This window comes from Crocodylus porosus, unplaced genomic scaffold (assembly GCF_001723895.1).
Source record: "Crocodylus porosus isolate Cpor-Errol unplaced genomic scaffold, CroPor_comp1, whole genome shotgun sequence".
Lineage (NCBI taxonomy): Eukaryota > Metazoa > Chordata > Crocodylia > Crocodylidae > Crocodylus > Crocodylus porosus.
In genome coordinates this window covers 13,362,929-13,390,527 of record NW_017728917.1, presented here as the reverse complement: position 1 = coordinate 13,390,527, position 27,599 = coordinate 13,362,929, and the positions used below count along the sequence as shown (strand labels likewise).

The 27,599-nt window shown below is 45.5% G+C and overlaps 1 protein-coding gene across 1 annotated transcript in view; it reads left to right on the top strand.

Moving 5' to 3' along the window:
• PTPRG (protein tyrosine phosphatase, receptor type G) overlaps positions 1-27,599 on the top strand; it is a 350,734-nt gene that overhangs the window by 231,609 nt on the left and 91,526 nt on the right. The window contains exons 7-8 of the mRNA XM_019536996.1: positions 10,595-10,752; positions 16,483-16,675. Coding sequence (XP_019392541.1) covers positions 10,595-10,752; positions 16,483-16,675 — 351 coding nt within the window. The remainder of the gene's footprint in view (positions 1-10,594; positions 10,753-16,482; positions 16,676-27,599) is intronic.

The window sequence follows — 27,599 nt, the reverse complement described above, 5'->3', positions numbered from 1 at the left end:
TTCTCAGTCATGCCGCTGCTATTCCACCGATACGGAAACACGTGTGTATTTTGGACAGGTTGCTGGGAGGGAAGGGGGGGAGAGAAGCAGGTCAGCAAAGGCGACCAGGGATCAGGCACAACAAGGAGGAAATAAGCACAAGGAGAACGTAAAATGGCTTTGCCATCTGTGGATGCTGCCTGTCTGGGCTGTTTGTCAGACTTCACGTCCGGGTGTGTGCATGCGCACGTGTGCAAGAGAGACTAAAGCAGTAAGAGGTGGTGTCTGAGAGCATAATGTGACTGCTAACTTTGGGATGGCCGCAATCCTCAGGAGTTGGCTCAAACAGGTCATCCCAAGGCAGCCCAACATCACTGGGCCGTTGTTCGCTCTGCAGCAGTCGGATATTTTGCACCAACGCATGCACACATCGGAGAAGTTTCCAGGCGTTCTGTTATGGTTTAGTATCGCCGTTTTCCGTATCCTTCCCGCTGAAATCCTGACAGCTCCTGGCTTCAGGGGCCAGCTCATCCCCTCCTTGAGAAGGGAGCAGAGGAGGAGGAAACTCTCCAAGTGGGGCAGAATAGGCCAGGGCATCACCTGGAGCCAGCACCGCTGTTGAGACCGAACTGTCGAAGCACCTCAGGCAATGGTTTGGTCCCTTTCCCCCTCCTCCATCATTAGGACAACAACACATGGTCAACCGTTGAGTAACTGTGGTGTGTCTTTTGTAGGGAAACCAAAAGTCTGACTAGTATTTACAGGATTCTTTCTTTGCCTTGTGATAATCCCTAGAAATCCCAGTGCAGGGAACAGGATTCGTCTGTACTAAGCTTTGTACAAAAGCAGAGTACGCAGCCAGCCCTCACCCGCCTGAAATAACTGGGGTAATATTGGGACTACTGATATACATTCTTCCTGTAAAGTCCTCATACAGTTTAAGTGCCCTTCCAGGGGCAGGTGAACGTTTTAAATGTCAAAGAGACTTTCCGTGGAAGTGGAAGCAATTTTTGCCTGAGATTTTTGTCAGGGGTTTGAATTACTTACTAATTTGGTGGAACATAAATAATTGTGCCCTTCACAGTGTCACTGGCTTAGCAATGATGATAGAGAAATGTACACATAAAAATCAATATGGGCTTAGCTGCTGCTCAGAATTCATTTTATTTCCTTCATCTCCAGACATAATTTCCTAGCATCTTAATGTCATATTGAGCTTAATTCTGCAAGAAGAACCGCACTAAGCCTTGTAGCTGGAAGGAGGAACAGCAGCGCGCCAAGTCCCCAAACCAGGTTGCAGATAAACAGCCGTGTTTTCAGGTTGCCATCCCTTCTGCCTGCCTGGCATAGCGGTCCCATCACGTGCTGCTGCTGATTCCACATCCCAGCATCTGCTCTTCCTGCCCCTGGTGAAATTGCTTTTGCTTTTCTGCTTCTTCGAGACTCATCACACTTCCCACCAGGCAAGGGCATGGCACTCTTCACCGGGTCCTATGAAAGCTGTGAACACACTGATTTCTTTTGGAGGGCGTGCTGGACCCGTAGCCTCGAGGTGCTCTGGACAAGCAGCGTGGTATATTTAAGCCAACGTTTTCTCCTTCCTGACCTCTTGGGGCTTTTTGAAGCCCTTTCATTTCTTGGCTCTTGGCTGACAGCAAAGGCCCACGTCAGTGGCACGGGTGGTTTTTGCCCTGTGGACACACAGAGGAACTAAACAAGGTTAAATCGGTCACCGTAGTCGCTAGCACCTGGGCTGCACTCAGATCACCAGGGGCCTGGTTGCTGTATGGTTCCCTGTCCTCTGAGTCATGCTTTATTGCTTCCAGTCGGGGTGCTCAGGGGTGGCTGTCCCTCCTGGCTGCTGTAGGCGATGCTGCTTTCAGCATGAGAGCGGATGAGCCGCTTTTGTAGGCAGGAAGTGTCCACTTAGGGACCCTGATACCTACATATGTATTTTGCAGCAGATCTGCATTAAAGGGATACTGAAGCTTTCACATGGCTCTCCCATGGCAGAGGACTATCCAGTGCAGTGGAGCAGTGCTTTTTTCCTCATCTGATGCATCTTTGATTTGCTCCATTTTGTACCATTTTGCATTTAAGACACTCTGAAGTGTTGTTTTTTCCTTGTTCATACAAACTGCGTAGTCAATATTAAAATAACAAGTCTTCCCCTGGTGTCATTTCTCTGAAATTACGCTATCTCCCGGCGGTAGTGAGTGCTCTGTTTCTGTTGCACACAAACACACCCATGCACGCACATATGCACACTTACACCCTTCTCACATTCCTCCTGGCGTGCAGTGCTCTCGAAGCAAATTGTTCTCCAAGCGAGTAGCAGCGGGGATCGCTCCAGCCCCCGCTAAAATCTTTTACAGTGATGGTTAGATCCGTTCTGCAACTCCATCCTGCTTCTCGTGCCAAGAATTTTCACAGATCGGTAGAACGGTATCAGTAAAGGAACAAATAAATTACCACTTCAGAAAACCCTTCTATTAATGTCACAGAAAGCAGTTGCTTTTTTATTCCTTTCCTTGTCAAAACCAAACACTGAAAATCAAAGTAGAGAGAGATCAAAAACATCTGTACAAACAAAGTGAATCACTTGCATGTGTTATGTGTTTGTCTGCTCGGACTGGGAGGGAGGGGGGCAGAGGTGTAGGGTACCCATGCTGATTTAAGGCGGGGAGGTTAAGCAATATCTTGGTTTTTGCACCTGACTTCAGTGCTAAGATGCAAAAACATGGCTTAGAGGCTTTACCTGGTGTCCCCTGGAGAAGAAGGGAAGGAAGGAGAGAAATAAGGGAGGTAATGGCCACCAAGACTTCAGAGGCAGTTGGGGAGAGACAGAGAGAAGACCTCATGAGCTTCAAGGGAGGCGGGGGCTGCGTATCGCTGCAGTTGTCATAGCCAAAAAGTCAGTGAATAACCTGCTAAAATAAATCAGCACCAGGGCGGAAGCGATCCAGGCGGTGTGATTTACCCTGTGGATCTATCGTACCACCAGGCATAACAACAAGAAAACACCATTAGCACCGTGACAGGTTTGTTTTCCCTTTTGTTTTTAACTTTAGCTGGAACGCCGCCTGACAAGCTGCTTGCTCCCGAGCCGAGCAGCTGCAGGTTGCGAGGAGGCTGGGAAGGGGGAAGGCCGCTTAGGGACACCATGCTTAAAATACAGCTTTGAACGAGGCGAGTGCCCAGTGGAGCTCGGAGAGCGGGAGCTCGTTGTGATGAGAGCAAAGGGATGGGAAGCCAAGAACGGAGAAGTACCACCTTTTCCTAAGGACGACCTGGAAGTGTTGTCAGCTTTCTGGGCTGTTCTCAGGTCCACAGGAAGCCTCGCAGCTCCAGACCAGCCCCCTAGCGCGCGGGCTCAGGCCAGGACTGCAGGAGGGGGAAGGAAGTGGGAAAGAGGGAGGAGAGAGGAGGTAATGAGTTCACACCTTATGGATGCTGGCTATGTGCATAACCGCAAGGGTCTGAGTCATTTCAGTGAATAAGTCCAGCAAGCATTAGAAACCCCCGCTTGCCTCCTGTCGCTCTGTTCTCAGAAAATGGCTTGACGGAGTGCCCCAGGGCTGGGTTTTACATGCACAGTTTTGCCTAAAAGCAGCATTAAAAGAACCTGGTGAAGGTTGCGACTGAAACGACTGGAAGTGCAAGGTTTTAGTTAGTACTTTATTAAGGAAGTACTAAACTAAGGGTTACGGTTGCCGGCGCTTTTGGGCCCATGCTGCAGGGGAATGAGACACGCCTGGCCCGTGGATTTGACAGGGCTGCTGACAGCACAAGACAGCGGCAGGATTTGGGGATTGTGCATGCCTTCCCCAAATATACCAGGGGGTAAGCTGCAGAGCCCACAGGTGCTTCTGGCCATTTCCACCAAGCCTTAGTCCTTCAGTGCCATTCCTCCGACCTGCCCCAGGCCTGTCTCTTGCTCACCACTGACTCCATCCCGTAGCTGTCTCCTCCTAATCCCATTCTCCTTGTTTCATCCAATCCTAATCTCCCACTTTGGGGTCCCAAAATGATTCCCAGTCTCCCTCCCAGCATCCACTCCACTTGCCTGGCTGGTCCCAGTTCCCATCTCAAAGCACAGAGGTATCAGAGGATCTCAAAAACCAGCATGTGAAACATCATGCCCCTCTCTCTTCCTGCCCTCATGCCCAGTCTGTCTGAACTGGTTTGGTTGACACTTCGATGGGGAGAGTGGAGTTGGGAGGGGAAGGAAGGGATTGGACCTCAGGCAGGTACCAGGCATGGAAAGTTTCAGCCCAAAAATGCAGATTTGGCAAAAAATGAGCAACTGAAAGCAAGGTTTTGCAATGGGATCAGCTATCGCCAGGGATCCTGGTTTTCTCTGAGTTAAGAAAAAAAAATCCCCTATTTTCAGTTAAAAATAAATAACCAAAATCTATATTTTTCTGTGATTTAAATGAAACACCACTAATATAGATATATCTATTAGTGATGTTTAATTTTAATCATGGAAAAATGTAGATTTGGGGTTACTGTTTTTAACGGTAAATTGGGGATTTTTTTAAATCAGAGAAAACCAGGATGCCTGGCTATCACTTACCATGGGGCCAGCCCTGCCCGTAATGTTTCTAAGTAACTTGGAGCCTTGTGAACGCATTCCTGTGAAATACTCCACCCTGTTTTCCCATCCCTTTTTTTGCTCCCATCTCCTTTTGCCTCATTGCGTGGGCTCTGAAAACTGCCGTCACTCTGGACACAGGAGCAAGGACCGAACCTTCCCCACAAAGCCACAGGCGCTTTCCAAGCAGTGCTTGTAATGCATCTTGAAATTATGGCAGTATACTGAGACCAGGGACACAGTGGGTACAACTACACAAGACGCGTCCTGCACATCAGTCTAATAACACTGCGCAGTAGCGTGTCACGTCAAGAGGAGTGCTAATAACCCATTGCACAGTGCTACTAGGCTAATGCGCAGTAAGCGTCACTAAATAACCGTGCGTCGGCGCTACTGCACAGTAATTTTAGATACTGCACATTTAGTTAGTACTTTATTAAGGAAGTACTAAATGTGCAGTATCTAAGGTGCAATACTGAATGTGTAGACGTGCCCAGTGTAACCCAGTAACACAAGCTATCCTGACTTATATATAGAAGCTGTGAATTTATGCAGCCCCTAGAAGCCAGTGGCACCTTGTCCCAAGGGTGGCAAATAAACCCTTGTATGAAACAGGGGCACTTTTCTTGCACTTTCTGATGCTGACCTTTTAGTGCATCTCCAGTGTTTCTCAGGGGTTTCTTCTCGGTGCGTAGCTGGCTCCAGGCCTCAGCTCCCTGCTCGTGCGTCCCCGGCCTTCTGCCCTTTTTCTGTTCTGTGCACCCTGCTTCATCTGCGTGGGTCAGACTCGGGGCTGGCAGCATAGTGTCCATCTGATTTTTGTAGGTTGGTGGTTTTAGAAGATTTGGATGCAGAAGCATTGGAAAGAATTGGCTCATTATGAGAGTGGAAGTGGCAGTAATATTGTTTCACAATTTTGGGAGGATTTCCAACCTTTTTGCAAGTTTCATCGTGGTACACCAAATACTTTCAGACCTCAATCTAGGTAGGGTTCTTGTCGATCAGGTATTCCACATACTTTAATTTGGGAAAGAAGCTCATCTTAAAATATTGTTTGCAATCCAGCCAAGTTCCTGTGTTCTTGCAGGAAGACTCTGATGAAACTCCCAGAGCACTCGCTGCAAGAGATAAATGTACTTGGTATATAGAGGTTGTCTTGTGATCTCTGATCCAAGTTTCTGGTACATTTGAAAAGGGTTTTGATTGCGGAGAGTCTGGTGTTGTTTACCTGCATATCTCAAGAACCTGTTTATTCCCTCTGTGACCAAGTTTGAATTCAGTGTTATCTTTATTGAGCATTTTGCCCAAATTTATTTTTAACAAGACAGCCTTTGGAGTCAGCGCGCTACATGGAGGGTACTTAAGAAGGCGTAATCCCCTGGTGTCTGCTCGCACTAACCATAGTTGTTGGTAAAGAGCTGTTGTTGCTCTCTGTTTAATATCTGATCTGTCCTCTTTTGGGGAAACTGTTCTGGATAGATGCATGGATAGATTCAGTATGCAAAGAGTCCATACCAGCTCAAATCTCTTAGTAATGCCTAGACAGAAAGATAATATAAGTAAGTCAGCTGGCTATAGCATCTAACTATTAAAATTCAGTTGTGCAGATATGAGAGGGTAGCTTTGAGGCCAGTGGGTCCTTGCAAAATAGCTGGGAACTTTTAATGCCGTGAACAAAGAATGTATTCACTTTCCCTGTAGAATGACTGATAATGTATAAATTCAATGGCATTTTCCTTGTCAGATAGATCTGTAAAATTTTTCAAGATTAGTCTCTATGAGGGTTGCAGAAACACATCCTTTGTCACCTCAGGCACTGGTCCAGGTTATGACCTACATGCATTTATCATACTTAATTGAATCCAATATAAAAGTGTTTTCCTCCCCAAACAACATGGAGTGGAAAAAGCCTTGGAGGTTCTGCAGACCCATCTAGACCAAGCCTCGTCTAGGATGATGCAGTTGGGGCTGGTCCTGCTTTGAGCAGGGGGCTGGGCTAGATGTGACCTCCTGAGGTCCCTTCAACCCTCATTTTCTAAGATACTGTGAGTTAAAGGCTAAGGTAATGCATGTTTCCCAGTGTGCCAGGTGAATTAAAAAAGGGGACTCAACGATATTTTCTTAGACTTGCAGCGTGCAGTCGGCTTGCGTGCATTCATTCCAACTTCCATTGTGAAGCTCCTGCAGCTTGGCTCCAGAAGAGATGCCACCGTTCTTCGCAGGAAGGCAAAGCTGTATCCAGCAGGCTACGCTGGTCCTGTTCCTCCGAACGTCAGAGTTAAAACTGAACGTCACGTTCATTTTCTTAATCGTTAACAATGAATCTGTGGTATGCAGCTGTTTTTCATTTGGAAATATTAGTGTGCACGCCCTTTATGCATGTTCAGCGCCTTAAGCAAAGAACCACCATGTACGAATTGTTAATAAGTTGATGGCATCAGATTATGGTGGCATTTCAGTGGGTAGTATCTGGTTGCAGCTCTTCTCCGGAGTGTCACATTTGCTTGGAAACCATTGCATCAAGAAAAGCATCTTCCTCAAATGAATATTTTCCTTTCAGTCCAGCCCAGGGATCTCACGCTGGAGCCACAGTCTGTGTGCTTTGGGTTCATTTTTTGGATGCCCGATACTCTGCTCATATGCGCACTCATCTGCTGGTATTGATAGGGGAGTCCGGCTCAAGGAGCAGCAAAGGAGGCTCCGGAGGGGCGTCTGTCAGCGGAGTATCTAGAGATAATATGTAGGTCCATGCAGTTTTGATGGAGGTGATTCATGCAGCATCTCCTGGGTGTGAGGAGAATCTTTGCTGGGGCAGGCGGCTGCATCTATCCGTCTGTCATTTTTTTAGTACCTGTCACCCTAGTATCTAAGCGCTTCCCATGTAAAATAGGGTGTATGTCAAGGTCTCTAGCGGACTTCATTTATCTTCTGCCACTCTCTTCTGTGCAGGAGAAAAGGCTGTGCTTGGGATGCACAAGTGTATGGGACGTGTGTGAAAAGGGTGAGCTCAGAGAGTCTCGAAGCAGCTGCTGGGTGATCCTGCTTGCTGCCTTTTCGGAGCATCCTCAGGTTATCAGGGCAGACTGGTACCCCTGCATGTCCCAGACTTTGCCTCGCAGCCAGCAGCTTCCACTGAGAGTGCTCTCTTCCCCACTGGACAGATCATGCTAGTTTTGCTAATACATTTTGTATGGGATGGTTTGGATAGAGAAAATCCTGCCCCAGGCAAGGGGCTGGACTAGATGATCTCAGAGGCCCAGTGGCCCAGCCCTACTTCTGTGTACCCTTCCCTTGCTTCTTGAAGTCTAGACAAGACCTCTGTGCATCATCCTAACAACCAAGCAGCTGAGGCAGAAACTAAGCTGTGGTCACTTAACCCTCTTTCGCTGAAGGCCAGGCTGCTGCAGTTCAGCTCTCACTTACTGTGGGGTAAGAGCATGCACAAGGGTAGCTGCTATGGGGCAGCTCAGCCCCCTTTTACTGCAGGGCAAATCATTTATATGCCCAGGCCATCAGCCTTCTCTGCCATGCACCTGCTGTTAAAATACTTCCCTTTTGCAATTGGAAAAGTGCACAGTGTTATCTCCATATTTTCAGTGCACCTTCAGAAATGGTAAAGAGATGGAGGGCTGCAAATAGGGAGGGACACTTCTCTCTTATCCAGAGCAACTCTGGATGTGACCACTCTGAATATTGGTGTGCATCACTCTGTGCATATCTCAACAACAGTTACTGTATAGGCTAAGCATCTTTGTACTAGAGAACTCAATATAAATATCCTGTTCTTGCAATGTAATTAAGGGATTCAGATTGAGAAATGTTTATAATTGCAGGTTCTAAAACCCACTATTGTGCATCTGGACCCAAATGATGCAAGTGAATGGCCTTCTTAAAAAAACAGTAGGCTCTTAAAACAAAAAAATGCAATTAATCTTCAGATTATCTTCTATATTAATGGTCATATTATAATCCAATTATGTGTATTTTAATTTTAATCTTTGGAATTTATTAATGGAAAGTTACAAAACTGCTTGTAGCTATGAAAATTTGGACAGCATACATCATGCCTTTCTGTAACTGTGTATTAGCAAAGCTACTTTTTTTTCCCCAGGAAATGTTCTCTTTTCCAGTTGACTGTGACTTTCCAAATGCTTAAAAAAATCTGCCTAATTGATAACTAAAATTTAATCATAGTAGGATACTTTCAGTTTGCATTCCAATAAGGTATTTCTTTGTCTAAATAAGCTTCCCTTGGTTGATTATTCATATTGTAGTTCAAAATGTTTAAAAATGAAAGACAGTTGGATGAAATGTAGACTACTTAATACAGTGTGTATTTAATATAAAAGTCATGCATTATTCATTTTTGCAATTTGAATAACTTTGAATTTAGCATCCCTGTTCTTCATCTTTTCCTTTGATGAACAATTAATTATTAAAATATAATATTGTCAGCATATGGCACAGAAATCCTTGAAAGTAGAATATGAGCTTCATTCTTCTGTCATCATTTGGTAAAGGGCTGTGCCATACTTGTATGTTGTTTTATGTAATGCATTTGTCCAGCATTTTAATGTTTCTCATGGATTCGGGTAAAAGGATACAGGAGTGAAAAATTCATATTGTTAATTACAACTCTTTTTTTTCTTTTTTTTTTTTTTTTTAAATCCCAGTGTGGGTGAATAGTAGTGGATAGATATTTAAAAAATGCATACATGTTCCATCTAACTTCCATGTATAGATCCTAGCTGTGAAAGCAGATTATTTCTGCTTATATTATTATATTTATAATAATATAAATTATTATATTTATATGTTCAAATGGTGGACTGTAAGATTCATAACTGTTGATTTGCATGCACAAATATTTAGGCAAGCAATCTGATGAACACAATAAGCACAGTCAGGCATGCTTTTTGAAAACTGCCTTGTTTTTGAAAATTTCTTGTTAGTTGCTTTAAACATATATATACGAGCTGTATTTTAAAATCAGACTCTCAAACTGAACCCATATGTTGCCTGACCAAATTTTCACATGAAAAAAATGAGCAAGTGGAAATTGAATTAGAGCTTAAATTGCATTGAAACTTGGCTGTGGAAAAAAAAGAGGCACCACGGTGGTTGTAAGTGTCTGATTAGTGCTTCTTTGAAATTCTGGCCGGTAATGTATGCTTAGCCAGAGTGTAAGCTTAATGACCACGGTTTTTTTTGTTCCAAAGGGATGACGCTTGCATGGGTTAAAAGGCCAAAAACATGGCTTGCTTTTTGTCTTATCTGTTTGCTGCGGGAAGGGAAAGCTGACAGTTCTTTTAACTTACATATTTTGACATTAATAGATTTATTAATATTTTGGAGCTCTGAAGGTTTCGGAGACATTGCACACCTGTTGTGGTTATGCAGCAGAATCTGAGATGCCTAAAATAAGCACATATTTGCCTTTTCCATTAGCAGTGCAAAAAAAAAGCGTGGTTACAGGAAAGCTGCACGTGGATATCGATACAGTACCTTTTGTGGGGTTTAGTAAAACTGAATACTGCAGTCTTAGGTTTTGCTTCTTGGGGTTCTGACTTAATCAGGTCTCCTAAAATCGCTGCGTAAACCCACCCCCAAGTCCTTTGGCTCCTTAGGGTGGACTAGGCTTTGACAAACTTCACCATTAGGTTTGGGGGAATCTGCTTGCCCATCAGATCTGCTGAGATTGGGCAAGAAACAAGGCAGGCCAGCCTTCATACGAACTCTATACACATTACTGGACGAGACGGGGAGGGAGGGAGAAAGATGCTTCCCTTGTATGGTAGAAATTTCACAGTCAAGATAGCTTCCAGGCATAAAGCAGTATTGATCCCCTTTCTGGCACCATGTCATATGCAGTGCAGATCATCCAAGCTGCAGAGGTTACATGCTAAGGAAGAGTAAGGCTGTGGCCATGATTGTATGGAAAGTTGTCTTGCCCATGTCCCAGCAGTTTTAAAGTCATGTAAAAATAAGTCCATTTTTCTTTGTCGATTTTTCCAACAGAGAAGGAGACCTTTCTGGATCCCTTTGTGCTGAGAGACCTGCTGCCAGCATCGCTGGGGAGTTACTACCGCTACACAGGCTCTCTGACAACTCCTCCGTGTAGTCAGATTGTGGAGTGGATAGTTTTTCGCAGACCTGTTCCTATTTCTTACCATCAGGTAGGTGTATGCGCCCGTAGAGGCTCTTGCTTGATTTGCCCTCAGGGCACTGTTCTGAAAAACTGACGTTCTCGTTTGGAGAACAAAAGCCAGAGAGTTCTGTTGACTAAAAAAGAAATATGGGTGATTATCTCTATCTCTATCTGTCTATATAGATATAGATATCTATACAGATATAGGTATCTATATGTCTTTATCTATAGTTATCTGTATCTAGAGATATATCTAGAGATATCTAGAGATATAGATATAGATTTTTTATAATATTGTTTCTGAACAGGAGCCATCAGCCTTAGGAAACAATGCAACGGAAACCCAATTTCCTTCCAATGATTTAGTCTGTATTGTTTGGGTAGGATAAAAATAAGCCATGGTGTAAATATTTGCAGAGAATCCTCCTTTTACTCTTTCAAACTGAAGCTTTCTTTGGGAAGTAAATGAGTAACCTCAGGTTGAGCTAATTACGCTAGGAAAGAAGCGGTTCCTTTCATTTCACCATCTTTAACTGTTTTTAAAACAGGGTGAAGCTGCCATTATGTACTTACAGCACAGATATACAAGTCTTTAAAATTAGCACATCACAGCTTTTACTGTAGATCGAGGCAGTGCCTGGAATTTGTATCGAGAGAAACTACCACAATAAAAAAAGGATCCGTCTAGTCCAGTGTTTAACAATTAAATACATGTTGATGTTTTAAAACCATTGTTTTACAGATAGATTTTCTGTTGAAATCAATCTTTCCTTTTATTTGCTGGCGTTTTGCTTTTGCTGTTGAAAAGAGACTTTTGCAGTAAGCTGTTCCTGAATGACTGAAGCCTCTCAATATTTCTGTCGGCAGTATTAAATGCAGTGAAACGCCATCAAGTAATCAGTGGTTTCTTCTTAATTACAGTAGCGTGTAGTTAGCTAAGCATCATAGCTGCTGAGTGCCAGTCATCGTTCCCCCAGTAAAAAGACTGCCCTGTACCAAAGAGCTTGCCTCTAAGACTCTGGGTCCCAACCTCATTAGACTTGAGGCCCCTCTCGTTTTACCTAGGGCACCCTTCAGAAAATGCCAGCTCTTCGCTGTCGTTCATCTTTCAAGCGCAGGACGACCATAGAGGAAAGGAGGAGGAAAGCCCACGGCAGGCCAGAATGGTTGCGACGCTCTGATGTCCTATTTAAAATCTCTGGATTGATCTCGTGAATCACGTTTGCACTCTCGACCGTGCTAACCTTAAGGATCTCAAGGCACCGCGGGGTGCTGCAGCCCCTAGTTGAGAACCGCTGCTTTGGGGATAGGATGAGGTGCAGCAGATGGATGAGTAGTTCAGGAGGGCAGCGAAGCAGAAGTGCGGAGGAGGAGAGGTGACTTGCTCCTAATTCCTTAAGAGCTCTTGTTAGTTCTTCTCGGTGCATTGTTTTGAACGGATAGTTTGTAGAAAGGAAGAGATGGCAGGTCTCTCGGCTGCGAGAGGCTTACCAGCCTGGGAATGTGTTGGCTGTGTGAATGAACCACATGAATAAATCGTGTCTCCTTTCTTTTGGGAGCTGCCTCAAAGTGCATGTGAACCACAAGAGGCTTTTAACCTCCTGCTGGAGTTTGCGATACCTGTGGAGTGACAGGGGGTGGACTAGATGACCCCCGTCCAACCCTAATTTTCTGTGGCAGGCAGGTCAGTAGCCAGTTCCTCGACTAAACAGCCCAGGTCCTTATTCACTTTTGTTCTGCTCTGACCAGGGGTGAGAGTGTCTACCATTGTAGTTAAAATGGTGCAGACAAGTATCGTTATAACAGCCTTATCCCAGTCTATCTCAACTCTTCCCAGAGAAGAATAGTTGTACCAGCAAAAGCACCTGTATAGCAGCATACTGGGGGATTTTGCTGCTTCATCTATACAAAGACACAGCAGTATGGCTTCTGTGTTTGTAGACAGGCTTACAATAATGCAATACCAGGAAACATAGAATAATAGGATTATTTCCCCCAGCAGCTCAAGGTAGACATATACTTAGAGATGTAGGTGCCATCACAGCCAATACTATAATTATGATGTGTTCGTTTTATTGAAGCACTATAGCAGAATCCATTTCCATAGTTTAACTTCCTTTGTTGCAAGCTGTATGAAACAGCCCATGCCCCCACAGGGGGAAAGTGATATTATTTAAGCCTTGTTGCAACTCCAATTAAATCCTTCCTGTTGTGCAACGGAGCTGGCTGTAAAACTGACAGTACGGAAAGTGGTCCATTTGTGGAGGCTTCTGCATTTTTGCCTTTAATGCTCCATCATTGTCATCTCATCCAATAATTAGCCAACAAAACAGGACACGCCGTGTCACCCCGCAGAATCATTGTGAGGCTAAGTGCATTCATTGACCCAAAGCATGACATTATCTCTCATAATGCATACCTCGGAGTATCTTATTGTAATTATAATGGATTCAGCTTTTTAATTGCCATTTAGATATCCACCCCTCAGAAAACTGTGCTCATCCGGGTTTTAATAGTTTATAATTACATGACTTTGGGTTTTAAAACAGGTTTCCCCTTACCAACAGTGGTGTCCTGTTGGTTTTTTATTCCTTCTTTTGAAGAAGATCTCTCACTCTTTTTGAATGGCCTAAACACAGCTTCTTCTTTTGCTTCCGGCTCTCTGAGATCAATTAAAATCTAATTTGTGGTAGATAATATTTTTATAATAAAAGTGAAGTTGAAATGATTTATGCATTCTTTGGCATGCAAAAAAAAAGAGAAAAGAAAAGTTGAAATTGTCATTGCAGCAGCAGTAGTTAAAATGCAGCTACACCTCCCCAAGGCAGCCTAGGAGAAGAAAATATTTTAAAAGCTCTCAAGTTTAAAAAATCAATTTGCCATCAAGGAAGTATAAGCTTAAAGGCTTAATTCGGAGTGAGCAGTTGGTACCTAAGTCCCTGCTCTTGAGTGGAGTTACACAACTGCTTAGCTTCCAGCGCTACTCATAGCTGCATTGACTTCAACAGGAAATCTCCTGGCGCAGCGGTTCCCAATCTGCGGTCCACGTACCACCAGCTTTACGCAGACAACCTGTCAGTGGTACGCATTAACACATTTATTATAATTATATGACAAAAATTTGCTGGTGGTGCTTAAGGTTGTATCGTTTTAAATTGGTGGTGCAGAAGCCGAGTTTGGGAACCGCTGGCGTGTAGATTCGGTAAGGTGCGTCAGTCCCTGCAGGTCTCGGGCCTGAGAAGGATTAGCCAAACCAAATGTTTCTCCCTGCCTCCCTCCATAAGAAAACTGAGGTGTCCTATTTAGTTTGTCCGTTTTGGGGAAGGTAGCAAGAAGGCTACTTCTAATTCATCCGCCTCTTGCGGCTCCAGGAAAGATGCTGCACCTTTCTTGGGCAGTTCGTTCCACTGCCGCCCTGATGCAACAGTAAGGAACTTCTTCCTGAAGTCTAACCTGTAACGCACCTAATTTTTCCTGCCTAGACAGGTCCCATGCCCTGCCTGGAGAGCACTGCAGCATCCTCCCCTTGCCTGACCTGTTTCCTCCTCACCGCTGGTGCTTGAATATGTCAATAATATACCTGTCCCTTAAAGCGGTGGGGGGAAAAACAAGCCGAATTGTTGAGCCAGGCAGGGAACACATTTTGAGTGCTTTCAAAATTGTGCGTGAAAAATGAGAGAGCTGCCTGTCCCTCCTGCTTGCAGCCAGAAGTTCCAGCTGGGACCTGAGAAACCTTCCCGGTGAACCTTTCACCAGACATGAGGCATTTCCACGGGCGATTGTGGTCTCGGGGATTCAGCATTTTAACAAAAGAGCCAAGTATTCCTGAGCAGCTCAGTGGTGTGCATTTGACTAATTGGACGTCTCCTGCGTTCCCACAAAGGAATGGATCCGTCTGAGCTGTGCTGTCCCACCTTTCAGTGTGGACTTCGCGTTCCCGTTGATCACGCAACCTCACTTTGCAAAAGTCTCCCCAGCTGTAAAGCCAGGCTAGGATTTCAGAGAGTTGAAAAACTGTTTGCAAGAGGAGTTGAGATCTGATGGCCTTTGTACAAAGGGCTGCCTACACCTTAATTTTTTTAGTCTTCTCCTGGGTACAGAGTTCTTCACTTTCTTAATCCAAAATTGCAAGACTCAGGATTTAACAAATCCCTTCCACATGCTTGCTGGTCAGCTTTGGGCTGCTCCCCATGCTGTAATTCTAATGGTCGTCTCAAATTAGCAGGCCCAGCACACCGCTGCACTCCAGCAGCACTCACTATTGAAATGAAATGTGTAAAATTGACTCTGTCCTGCCCCGAGGGTCAGGAGAAGTTTTACAGATTTCCGTTTAATAGCTCGTATTGTCAGAGCACAGCAGAACAAGTGCACTGGACAGCAGCAGAAGAATGGAGGGAAATGAAATGATTTTAGTTGGGTGCCCCCGATTCAGCATGGAGCCCTTAACGGGTCTGCCGAGCTTTGCCTTTGATTTCTTTCTTTTTTCTTTTCTTCTCTTTTTTTAATCCAAGCTATCAACTTGGAGCTATGATGTGGTTGACAATATTTTTTTTCAGGTCATTAGTTTTGAAACTGTCACATCCTTCTCTGTAGCTCTTAGGGCAAATGCACTTAATGAAAAGAAGAAGTCTCTAGCTTTCAAATCGTGGTCTGTCATTAAGCTATAAGAGCAATTCAAGTTCTCTCTAAATCTTGGGGCCACATCCTGCTCCCGCAGAAATCAATACTATTGACTTCAATGGGAACAGGATTGGCTCTTTTGTATTGCTCTGTCTAGCTCAGCCTTTCTTACAATGATCTGCTTAATTCTAGTTCTGGAACTGAAAGATAACAAGCTATTAGTAAATTCTGCGCTGACCCCAGCAACCTAACAGAACAACCAAGTTAACTGAAAATCTTTTCCATTTAATGTGCCAGTAGTTTTTCTCTAAGAAATTTTGAGACATTGTGTGGTTTTTTTTCCCTTAACAGAAAATATATAAGAGACATAACAACAGTTTTAGCTTATAGGTTAAGGCATTACATTTAAAAATAGCCCAGATCTGAATGCAGCAGCTACGTCCTCTCCTGGAGAGAATATAAAAAAAAATGTACCTAGCATGATGATGACACATGAGATTAATACAAGGAACATGGCTTAGGTTTTCTCACTTTGTCATGAAGTTGAGGGGAGAGAGAGCATGTTCCCGTGCCTGGGAAAATGTGCCAGGACTCGGGGCACCTGGGCTCTATTCTTGGCTCTGCTCCTGCCTGGCTGCTTGATTTTGGGCAAGGCGTTTGATGCTGATGTTTCCCCACTTCAAAAAAAAGGAGAGGGGAGGATGATACTGGCCTTGAGATCTGTCTACAAAACACCTCAGAATAAAGGGCTGCATTCAGAAGACAGAACAAATGCAGATTGCTTCTTGGGGGAATATTAAAAAGCAGAACCGTTGAAGCAAAAATGTGGGGGCGGGGTATCCATTTGCACACATCATATTCTTTAAGACAAGGAAAGCTAAGAACAAATGTTTTCATGCCTGTTTCAGACTCACTGGGGTTTCTTAAGTGTTTTCTCTATTGCTTGGCAGGATAGACAGCGCGGCTAGATAAGGCTATTGGCAGTCATTTCAGTGGGCAGCCTGGTTTCCTGTTTGATTTATCAGCCTTGGCATCAGCGCTTCCTGCCATTTTACATTCTTATCAGACCCCCGGATTTCACCACGTTGTTTTTCTAATTAATGTTCTTTTTCTTCCCTGCCACGATCGCTGCATTCAGCTGGAGGCGTTTTATTCCATATTTACCACGGAGCAGCAAGACCACGTCAAATCCGTGGAGTATTTGAGGAATAACTTCCGGCCACAACAAAGTCTGAACGGCAGGGTGGTGTCTAAGTCTGCTGTGAAGGATGCGTGGAGCCAAGACATGACAGACATCTTAGAACACCCGCTCGGCACGGAGGCTTCCAAAGGTAGATTAGGATTATAAACTGAATCTGCCAGAGGAGAAGGGTTTTTTGTGTCTATTTTCCAAGACCCTTCAATTCAGCATTAGTAGAAGTATGAGGGACACACTAAAGAAATACAATAAGTTTGGCTGGTGGGTTGTGGATTGCCTGGGCTTTGTCTTTGCGTTGCTGTACATTTATGAGTTCTTGAATTAGACTTTCGAACACAATGCAGGGTTGGACCCTGGAGCTCCTGGCCACAGGATACCAGGGGGAGCAGGAGTTTAGCAGGATTTAAGGGAGGATTGAGAGTACCTATACAGATGAGCACCCAAAATCTTGCTAAGAACTTTTTTCCAACTACTCAGTTGGTCTAATAAAAGAGATCACATCTACGCAAAGAAATGTCTGCCTGTGTCCTTGGGCCAACATGGCTACAACCAACAACCCAGTATACAGATGACAAGAATATCTGGACTTGTAGCAAGCACTCGTTTGCTTCAGGACATGGAGCAACTCAGTAACAGAGGCTGGAAGAGACTGTCCTTGCGGACAGGTTGTTCTCAGCTTCCTTGCTGGCGTGCGCCGTGTGTCTTCTTGCACAAAGTAGTTTCTGGGACTTTCTTCCAACAGAGACTTAGACACAGAGCTCGAGGGTCCTTTGGGAAAAGAGACTGTAATAACCGCACCATCACAAACGGTCCAGGGGGTATTCCAGGCTGCAAAGAGTGCGTCAGAAATCCTGAAAGAGACCTGGAGGTAAAAACAAGAGCAGGAATAGATCTAGGGATGTTTGTTTTCTGTTATTTTAGTGGATCAGTTTATTTGAAGATCTTGTAGGAGGCCTGATCTGTGTTTATTAATCTTTAGCCTCAAGGAGCAATTGCCACTTAAATGATCCTGCTCAGAAGTACAAGAAGGGCTCTGTTTATTGGAAAGAAACAATTAAGTGGATTAACTCTGAGGCTGGCACTTTCACCTGGGTGAGCACAGACAGCGTAGCTTGTGGAGGTCGCAAATCATCAAAACAACTGAGCTCTGCAGCCCCGTCCTCCCGAGAGGGCTCTGAGCAGGCAGGGCTCTGAGGGCGTTATTATTCTCTGAGTGTGTACACACACACACACACGCTTTATGTACACACACACGCACATACCTTATACACACACACACACCTACCTTATGCGTGTGCGCACACACACATATGTACAGTTAAGTGTATATATGTACATATAAGCATATATACACATGCACACATATACGCACACGTACACACACACGTGTGAACCTGAAAGGCAGCTCTGAGATGAGGCATTTAAGTCAGAGGTGAGGAGATCGCATTAATCAGAAAACTCGATGCTACAATATGATGTTCTGGTTTGAAAAAATGTTCAGTCGGTCTTTTATCAGCATCCTGTGTCAATATTTATTTCTTCGGCTGTGCGCTGGGTGTGTTTTATTTAGCAACGTACTTAGTCAGAAGTCAAGTAGACAGCAGGGTGCATTTGCACCTTCTAGACTAACCAAAGTAAAGATTTTATATATCTATAAGAAATATAAAACACACACACACTCATATCACACACACACACATATAGAGAGAGCTTTCGAGATATATATATATATATATAGCTTTCGTGAGCTGAGACTCGCTTCATGAGAGGCTGTGAAAGGACTTGCCGGAAGCAGAGCTTTATTTGCCCAGGGCAGTAATGAGTGTTCGCAGTTGACTTTCTGTTACCGTGACTAAACACGCTGGTTTTATTTGGAGTGCAGTTGGGAGATCTCTGTAGCACGTGATGGGATATTCCAGGTTTACTGCTCAGGCCAAACGTCTGAATATTCCCTGTCTCAGCGGATGAATTGAAGATGATAAAAAAGTGTTTTATGGGATCTCCCCCGCACACACTGCTTATGAATAGCCAAAGCCCATAATTACAGCTGCAGGTTGCCAACGCTGAGACCTCAAGCTAATGGACTAGTCTTGACGTGTGAAGCCTTGACATGGATGGAGCACCTGCTCCATGTCCAGGGCGTGCAGGGAAGGATGCCTGCTGACTTCACTGAGCCTTAAATCCAACCCCAAGGCCAACAAGGTGCTTAAACCTATGCTTAATTTTAAAAATGTGCCTAGTCCTTAAAAAAAAATGCTGCAAGTTGACCTCATGCTCGCACCTCTCACTAAATGGGGACTCGGTCCCTATGGCTGAGCCCTGGTTTCCTGAGAAAACTTTACCATGGGTGTTTTTATAACCACTCAGGTCCAAGTAATGCTGCCCTGCGGCTGTCGAGCCATCGGGGCAGGCTCGGGGTATTCCCAGCTCCGAGGAGGTTGGTCCTTGTGTCCCCTTCTCCTCCCCTCCCGACTGCTCTGACAGCGCTGCTGCTTCTGGCTTATAATGGGTGGAAAAACAGCCACTGGATGTTTTCTTTTTCTCCCTATGCCTTTGCTTTTGGAGGCTGATTGCCGGGCCAGAGTCTATTTGTAGTGACTCTGTCAACGCATTGCAGGTTTTCAGGCTGTGCGCGCCAGGGGACACTGGGCATAGGTGCTCTTTCATGAACTTAAAAATAAATAGGCGGCTGCAGTGTTACTAACATAAAACAGATTGTAGCACAGCCCTCCAGAGGTGATAGGGCTGAGTTATATCTGCTCCAGAGATGCAGCAACTCGAATGTTTCTGGCCTCTTCCTTAACAAAGGTGAGCAGGGAGTGAAATGCCTGGACCAGCGCACATTCAGAACTGCTGACATAGAAGTAAAACGGCTCGGAGTCACAATAGCCGAGTGCAAGCAAAACCCACTGTTTTTTCAGAGAGTAAATACAGGACATCTTTGTATGGTGTCAGTCATGCAAACGTACTGTAGAACTGAATGCTTCACTGCCGGATAGGGTCCGGCATACAAATACAGGAAGAAAACACGTTGCATTGCGGGTGGGTTCTTGCAAGGGGCTCAACACCGCCGGAGCTGGGGGCCTGCCCACGTTTTATTAAATGGTGTAAGCAAGCGCTATTCTCTGACCCTCTTCCAGGATAATGCGTGCAGGGGAATGACGTCTTTGGGCATGGTGGTTTGCTTTGGTTTGCCTGGGGTGGAGTGCTGTTGGTTCATTTGGTTATTTTTAAAATATCTCTGCTGCTAGGTAGTGGCCAGGGAAGGCAAAACCAGAAGGTGTGAATCGATGGGGCTGTGCCCTCACCACGTGCGGCTGGCGCAGAAGCGGGCGAACGCCAGTCTTGCGGTACACCCACTTTGCCAGTAAAGTATGCTGGGAGCGTGACGTCCGGATGGTGCGGCGCAGTGAGGACGTGTCGAAGTGCAGCGCTGCCTCCTTTCACGTAGACGCGAGTCTGGTACTTGCCGCGAGGCAGCGAGGCTTTAGGTCGTGCTAAGTCCTTATGGAAGTTCACATTAAAAACTTGGCATCCTATGAAGCCAGGGGCTGTCACTGAAATGCCAGCCTCTATTAAGATTTAACACAGGTTCTTCTCTGAGATTAACACAGCCTTCTCCTTATGCTTCTCATAAAAGAGATCTGTGGTAACCTTGGGAAGGGTTCAGAAATGTTTATTTTTTATTTTTTTGGTGGCTGACATTGTGCAATGTTGTGGGGTTGCCAGCTGAAAATGTTGATTTGTGCAATGTTATGAATCTGGGAAGCAGCATACAGAATTTTTGCAAGGCCTTTTTCTTCTGTAGGAAAAGGTGTCTGGAGACAGATTGTGATACAGAATTAGCATCACACACTTAAAAGAGAAGCTCAGATCCACGCCGAAAAATATGTGCTTGTGTGTTTACAGCCTCCTGAACTGTTCTGAATAAGGCATGCATGCCTGGATCAAGCAGCCCTGCTTTTTAGATACCAAGGCTATCTCAGATAAGCAAGTGGTAACTAGGGGGCACAACCAACAAGTTATGAAGAAAGTCCACGTGTTTACTACTTGCACCTCCCTCTGATATTGGCTTCCGCAGAGAAGCCAGCAGCAGCATCAGTGGTGATGGTTAATAAAGAAGCAGTTTTGGTTTTGGTGAATAATAAAGTCAATGAAAAACGGATTTTTCAAGGCAACCAAAATCATGATAAATTCAAAACTGGTGAATAGTCTTGACCAAGAAGGAAAAGATACAGAAATGTTGAAATGTTGTTGTCTCAAAAATAGACCTACGTTTCAAGAAAAAAGTGTTACATAATGCCCGAAATAAATCAGATTAACTGAAATATTTCCAGTGTTTCATTCAGACCAGCAGTCTGAAAGCTTTATCATCCGTATAGCTGTAGTGCTGAGCAGGTTGCGTTTTCCTTGTCCCGTTCTTCCTTTCAGTCGCTAACCTGCATGCTACAAAGTTCAGGTGCGTGATTAAGTATCTTGCTGTGTGAGAACCTACGAGCCAAGAACGGTTCTTAAATTGACTCCAAAGAAGTGGAAAGGTGTAGCAAGAAAACACGCCGGCTGTTTGTACCTAACTATACCAATACGATGCCCCATTCAGAATAATCACAACTGGCACATGATTTATTGATCACAAGCTACCAGCCAGCAAATAAAAAGAGAAGAATTTGTTGAAGAAGATCCCAGATTAGTAATGGATTATGGTTCTAATCCTGCAAACCCATCAATGATTATAGCCAAGTACATGACATGTTACACAACTATTCCCTGCCTTGGAGGAACTGATGCGTGTACGGTTTTGCAGGATTGGGCATGCAGATTTAAGAATGAGCGCTGGCAGATACCGGAGAGAATCAGATTGTGCAACCATTACAGTACAATAAGGATACTGGATTATAATTAGGCATTGAACATATCATGTGATGGATATTCTTCAGCCAGCTGCAGAGGTTATTTAACACCATACAAATATTCAGCAAGTAATGGACATAATAGATGATCTGAAGCAATTGAGCATCTCTAATAGAATTAACAGTTGCATTGCAAAAACAAAAAAACCCCATCATTTCTTTCTTTTTTCCCCCTGATGTACCCACTGATTTCAGGGTGCTGTATTCATTTAGTGTATCTTCTTGCCTCCTCTTTCAGACCCGGGGTGATTGCTGGTCATTCACTGGCATGGTAGGTGTACACTCATGGCACTGCAGAGACTGATAATAAGCAGGATCCTTGCAGTAAAGCTGTTGCAGTCTGTGGGCTTGACTCTGAAATCCTGGGTGCTGCAGGCTTTGACGAGCATCCTCTTGATGTGTGCCTGGAAGAAGAGCCGTCTTTGAAGGAGTTGGTTTCCAAATGTCGCTGTTTTACCACAAAGCCTTTGCCCATCTTTCTGCGGCTGATTAGGAAGGACTGTTGAGCAACTGGTCCTACAAAGACCCTTGTATTGTGAAAACTTTCCTTTAGCCTTGCCGTCTCGTTACATGTGCTGCAGGCTTCACGCCGCTTAAATAAACATCCCAGGCGAGGTGCTCTTGACATCAGAGGTCTCTTTCACAGATGCCTGATTGCTTTCCCCAAGGTGTCTGATTGCTCTTCGCTGGAGTCTCATAAGATGCTGTTTGCCATCAGTGGGAATTTGCTGTCGAGTGCCCCCTTTAATTATGATTCTCGCCAAAGTTAAATAATGAGCAGTCATCATTTTGCTGTGATAGGACCCAGTAGCTTTGACTTCAAATCAGCCTCTAGGATATTTTGCCACCCTTCCACGTGTAAATGTTTTTCCTGTTCGGTGCTCCGGGTTAAGCCATTGTGCTCTGCTCTGTTTGGAAGTCATTGCAACTTCCAAGTCATTAAAACTATCCAGAAATGGCTTCCCCCCACCCTCTCCCCGCCCTTCAGGTTTCGCATTTGAGGCACTGCTCCAAATATTGATCTGAAGTCAAAGGTACAGCGCTACTCAAGCAAAGCAATTTAGTTCAGATTCAGTATTTCACAGCTCCTGACATCGCAGATGAAAGCAATGTCTCCTACTGAAATTATTGCCTTTTCTGCATGGCATCATATACTCATCACAGAGCCCTTCCTCAATTTAACATTTTCCAAAAGAAGCTGAATTTTTTGGAAAGTGCGAAGCGAGAGGTGTGTAAAGACATAATCATTTGGCAGGATTAACAGTAATATTTCACAGGAAAAAGAAACCACGTGGCTCATTTGTTTGTCCAGCATTTGCGCCCCGTAATTTGTTTGTATTCGGCGTGCTAGGGTTTTGCCAGCTCACACCTGCCTAACAACCCCCTAGATTTTTCTCTGGGACTCTGAAGAAATAGCCTCGGGTGAGAGGGTTTTTCTCTTTAAAAATGTTAATAAAAAGTTTCAGGCAAGTCTAAGCCACTGAGGAGTCTTGTATAGCAGCACGTCTGAAAGGCTGGTTTCTAACCTTTTCTCCGAGACATAGCATGAACAAGACATACAGATTTAAAATGGTGCTTTCCAAGCATCTTAACTTGAAGTCCCTAACACAGACAATACAACAACATCACATATTTCTTCCTGTTGCATCCTTAGTTAGAGCCATTTTACAGTTCACTTACCCTATGCTTACAGGGGGAGCTGGTCTTCCTGCCTTTGGTCGAATCTCTTTCACACCGGCCGTGTTAAACATTTCCTCTTGAACCCCCCCTTGGTACCCGTCTCTTTTTACTTTCCATTAGTTTCCCTTGGTCCTCAGATCCCTTCGTGTGTTGCCCTCTGTGGGGTACCGTCCACATCCCGTATGCCTTAGTTGCACTGGTTCTTAATTGCCTGTTTTCTTAAGAAGATAAATCTAATTTTCCCTGTATTTTGATCATGTGTGACTCTGCCAGGAGCTTTAGTACCAAGTTTTCAGTTGGTGAAACCTCAGGTCAGTGGCAGTAGATACGTATAACACGCCAGCTTTTGCATCGTCTTTTTATCAGCTTGGCCTGCTGTCTTCTTCGCTGTCCTCTGCTGTCGCCTTTCCCGTTTGTGAGTGCGCTTCCTGGGACCCCAACTTGTGCTCAATCCTCCAGACTCTCAGTGAACTTCTCTGACCTCACTTAGGTCTGTTCTAAGACTGATAAACCATTTCTGTGCAATTTCTTGCCGTTTCCAGATGTGCTTCTTGGTCATTATCCTAAGCTCCGCTCTTCTTGTTAATTTAGCATCACAGAGAGTTGTGTGTTATGCAGAGGTAGAGGAAAGCAGGGCCCTCTCCTAAAGGGGTCCAGCATCGTTGAGAGATGTGATAAGAAGGATGGAAGAGTTGGGGAAGGGTAAGAGTGGACTTGTCTTGAAAGGAGATCAGCTGGGAAAGGGGGTCTTGCAGGGAAGAGCATTTTATAAGCCTCCCATTTCCCATCATGTTAGATCATTCTGCTGACTTGGTTGGCAGAAGCATTTTTCCGTTGCTGTTAGCATGCTAGGGAGCGAGTGAGTTATTAATAAACATTCGCGAAGCGCCGTAACTTTTCATGATGCTTCAGGGATTAAAAAGGCATGAACCCTGCCGTAAAGAGTAATATGAATAACTTGTTAACAGATTGACTGCTGTGTGTCAGTCCCCTGGGGTGCGAATTCGCATCTCCCCTAGACCCTAACCAGAGTGCCGTGTGCCCCGTGACAAGCGGGTAGGCGCTTTGCATTGCACAGCCCCTGTTGCAGTTGAAGGTACATCTGTCCTTCATATGAAGCCTGGGAAGAAGCAACTTGTAAAAATGTAAGCAAGGGCCTTAAAATAGGTAGGATCCAAGATTGTTGTCACAGAAAAAACCTCCCATGGTTAGAATGCATGTTCGGGAAGCACGAGACCCGGGCTCCAGGTCCCCTTTCACCAAGTGTGTGTCTTGTGCTTCCTAGCAAAGTGCCCTGAACACCATGGCATGGCAGGGTTAGAGATTGCTAGAGCACTCGGTAGCAGTCCCCTTGAAGCTATTCCACCTCTGATGTGCCCGAGCAGACTTTGGCATCTAAGTGCGATCCAGTCCCAGCCTACAGAAACTCTTGAAGAAATGTGAATGAGTCTACATTTGTAACACCCCCTCACCTTCGCTGCAGGATTAGGAGCCAAAAAGCAGCGCATGCAGAAATGTATTTGTAGTGGACGGGACACATGCACAGACAGTTTGCAAACCGGGTCTGCAGCTGGTGCAGCCAGCCACAAATGCCACGGTCCGTGGAGCTGCGCTGCCTAACGCCAGCTACGGTTTGGCTCGCACTTCGCAAGCACCGTACGTGCACTTTATAAAATATTTGGACTCGAACAAAAAACAACAACACAAAACAAGCCTCGCAGTCCGTGCCTTTTAGTAAAACAGGATCTGTTACAGCCAATACCATGGAAACACCAATACCACAGAAAAATCCATGCGAGAGTGAATCAAACCTCGGCGTTGCGGATACAAGTTGTGTGTTGGTTTTAGGAAGGGCAAAAGTGTGCTTCCCCCAAAGCCCCTTAAATTGGGAATACAGCAAGTGCAGACTGGCTCAGCAGTTACCAGGAGGATGCCGGATGCCACGGCACGTGGTGCGCAGAACAGCTGGAGGCGCCGTGCACGTTCCTTGCGCTCGTGAAACAACCTTGTTCGTTCGAAACGAAGTCAGCGCGGAGCAGCGAAGATAAACAGGGCGTCTCTCACTACGTTCTGCCTATGGAGGGATGTGGATTGACACACACCTTCGTGTGCACTGCATGCTCCGCAGCCTGCAAGCACCTGCTAGCAAAGCACAGGCAAAGGGAAGATACGCACGTCCCTTTTAAAAGCGATTATTCTTATTAATCGTGACATTTATAAGCATTGCAGCACTTAGCTACACTTTAGTTTATGCTGTTAAGTATTAAAGGCATCCAGTCAAAGTGCTACGGATGATGGAAGTCCAGTGCTGAGAACTCTTCGGTGTAGGTAGGTGGGTGCCGCTCGTGCACGTGATCCTCTTCCTCCGTCTGGTGATACGAACCAGGAGTCTGTGGTACACGCTAATGGCCTTTTCACCTTTTTAAAGGGGAAGGGGAGCAACACTGTCTTGTCTTTAATCTCGAATGAAACAGGATTAAGGTTGCAATGGTCTTGTTACACTTATATTTCTAGGGAATCATGCTGTATCCTAACAGCTTATCCCATTGATTGACATCAGTGCAATGGATAGATCTGTCTATTCCCCAAAACATCGGTGATAATCTTGATAGTGCGGTTCTGCCTTTGTGCCAGTTTGATACTGGTGCATTTGGACTGAGTTGTGCCAAGCAGACTTGTGCATGGATTTTCTGTCTGCCCCATCTGTTTGATGCAGCCTGGTTGCTGATTGCGAGTTGTGGGGTGCCTTGGTCTGAGATGGACTATTGCAGAAGTCGGGGTGTGCAGCTCCACTTCCTGCCTGGTAGCTAAAGTAGCATTGCTTTTTGTCTCGTTCGTACTGGTGAGCACAAACGTCAGCAGCGTGGTTATTGGGGCCCGTCTGAAACCAGCCGGGAGGCTTTCTGCCCGAATTCAGGCCAACCCAGCGTTGTGATGCGCCCTTCTGGGGTCCGGCTGTGACGGCAGCAGCTGCTCTGCCTGTCTTGGCAACTGGCCTCCTCCCAGGCACCGGGGAAACCTTGCTCTCGGCGTGGCGGCAGCCTCCCTTCTCCTGGCCTGATGGATGTGAAATGCCCACATCGCCCGAGCGGCTTCCTTTGTGCTGACCTAGCAGAGATGGAGAAACTCCCTCTCCTTGCCTCAGCTGCCACCCATTAGCACCCTCCTCCTCCGTACTGCCGGGGAGGACATTTAGCAGCCCCAGACCGCACACGCTTTTCTCCTCTGGATTAGGCAAAGCAAAGCAATCCTCTTTGTCCACAGGCCCAGTGCACACCCAGACACCGACACCCCCTTGAGCCCTGCTTCTCTCCACCCACCTCCCAGCTAGAAGGGCCAGGGCAGGCCAATTCTTCTCTTGGAGGCAGAGGAAACAGCATCCTGTCCCTCTGTCCCCCCTCTCGAAGCCAGGTAGCTCTTTCCCTCCAGGCAGACAGGAGTTACAGCTGGACTCCCTGTCCCAGCACTTCCCTTGCTAAGTTCAGCAGCTTTTTGCCCACCTCTTTTCCAGTCTGCACATGCGGGCATGTCCCCGGGACCCAATCCAAATGCCACGCCTTGGAGCAGCTTTGCACACATACTGTGATTTTTTGGGGGGTTTTGTAAACCATAAGTTCCCCTGGCTCAGCCCTGGCTTTCCTGCGCCCAGACCTGCCTGGACTTTCACCTGCAGTAGATCTGTCTTGCGGGGCTAGAAGCAGGAGCTTCAGACCGTGGGGAAGGGATGGCTCGTGGCATCCTGAAAGAGGGCACAGCACAGCCAGAAATAACTGCCTTTAATGCAGTGACAGTTTAATGCACCAAAAAGCTAACTTAGAACATTTTTAGAGGTTTTATGGCTCCCTCTGAGCTCTGTGCAGTTGGATTCATAGCACAAGACACCTGCTTCGCAGGACAAAGGGATACAAGGAATATCCCTTACATCAGTCTTTTCTGTCACAGGGTAGCTATTCTAGGAACGGTGTATCCTGCATCGCCTTTGATGCGAGGAGCCCCAGGAGGTCGCTTCCTGTCCTGTGACTGCATCAGCAAAATGCCTGATTTCAGCATGGGGCAGAGCTTCTCTGCAGCCATTTAGGTCATTTTGCAATGTTTCATGGTTTCCAAGCTGAAACCTTCATGCTATGCTGCACTGATTTGTTTGCCATATAAATAGTCAGCTATGGACAGACCAGTACCTAACCCCTGCTTAACCAGGGGTATGGGTATATATTTTTTTCCAACATCCTCATGAAGGAGAGCTGCCAAAAGCTTTCAGATTAGGCTTTAAGAGGTGGCTTGGCCAAATACAACACAGAAATCAAATGATTTCATAGATTTCATAGACATTAGGGCTGGAAGGGACCTCGGGAGATCATCGAGTCCAGCCCCCTGCCCAAAGAGCAGGAAGTCAGCTGGGGTCATAGGATCCCAGCAAGATAAGCATCCAATTTACTCTTGAAGGTGTTCAATGTAGGTGCTTGAACC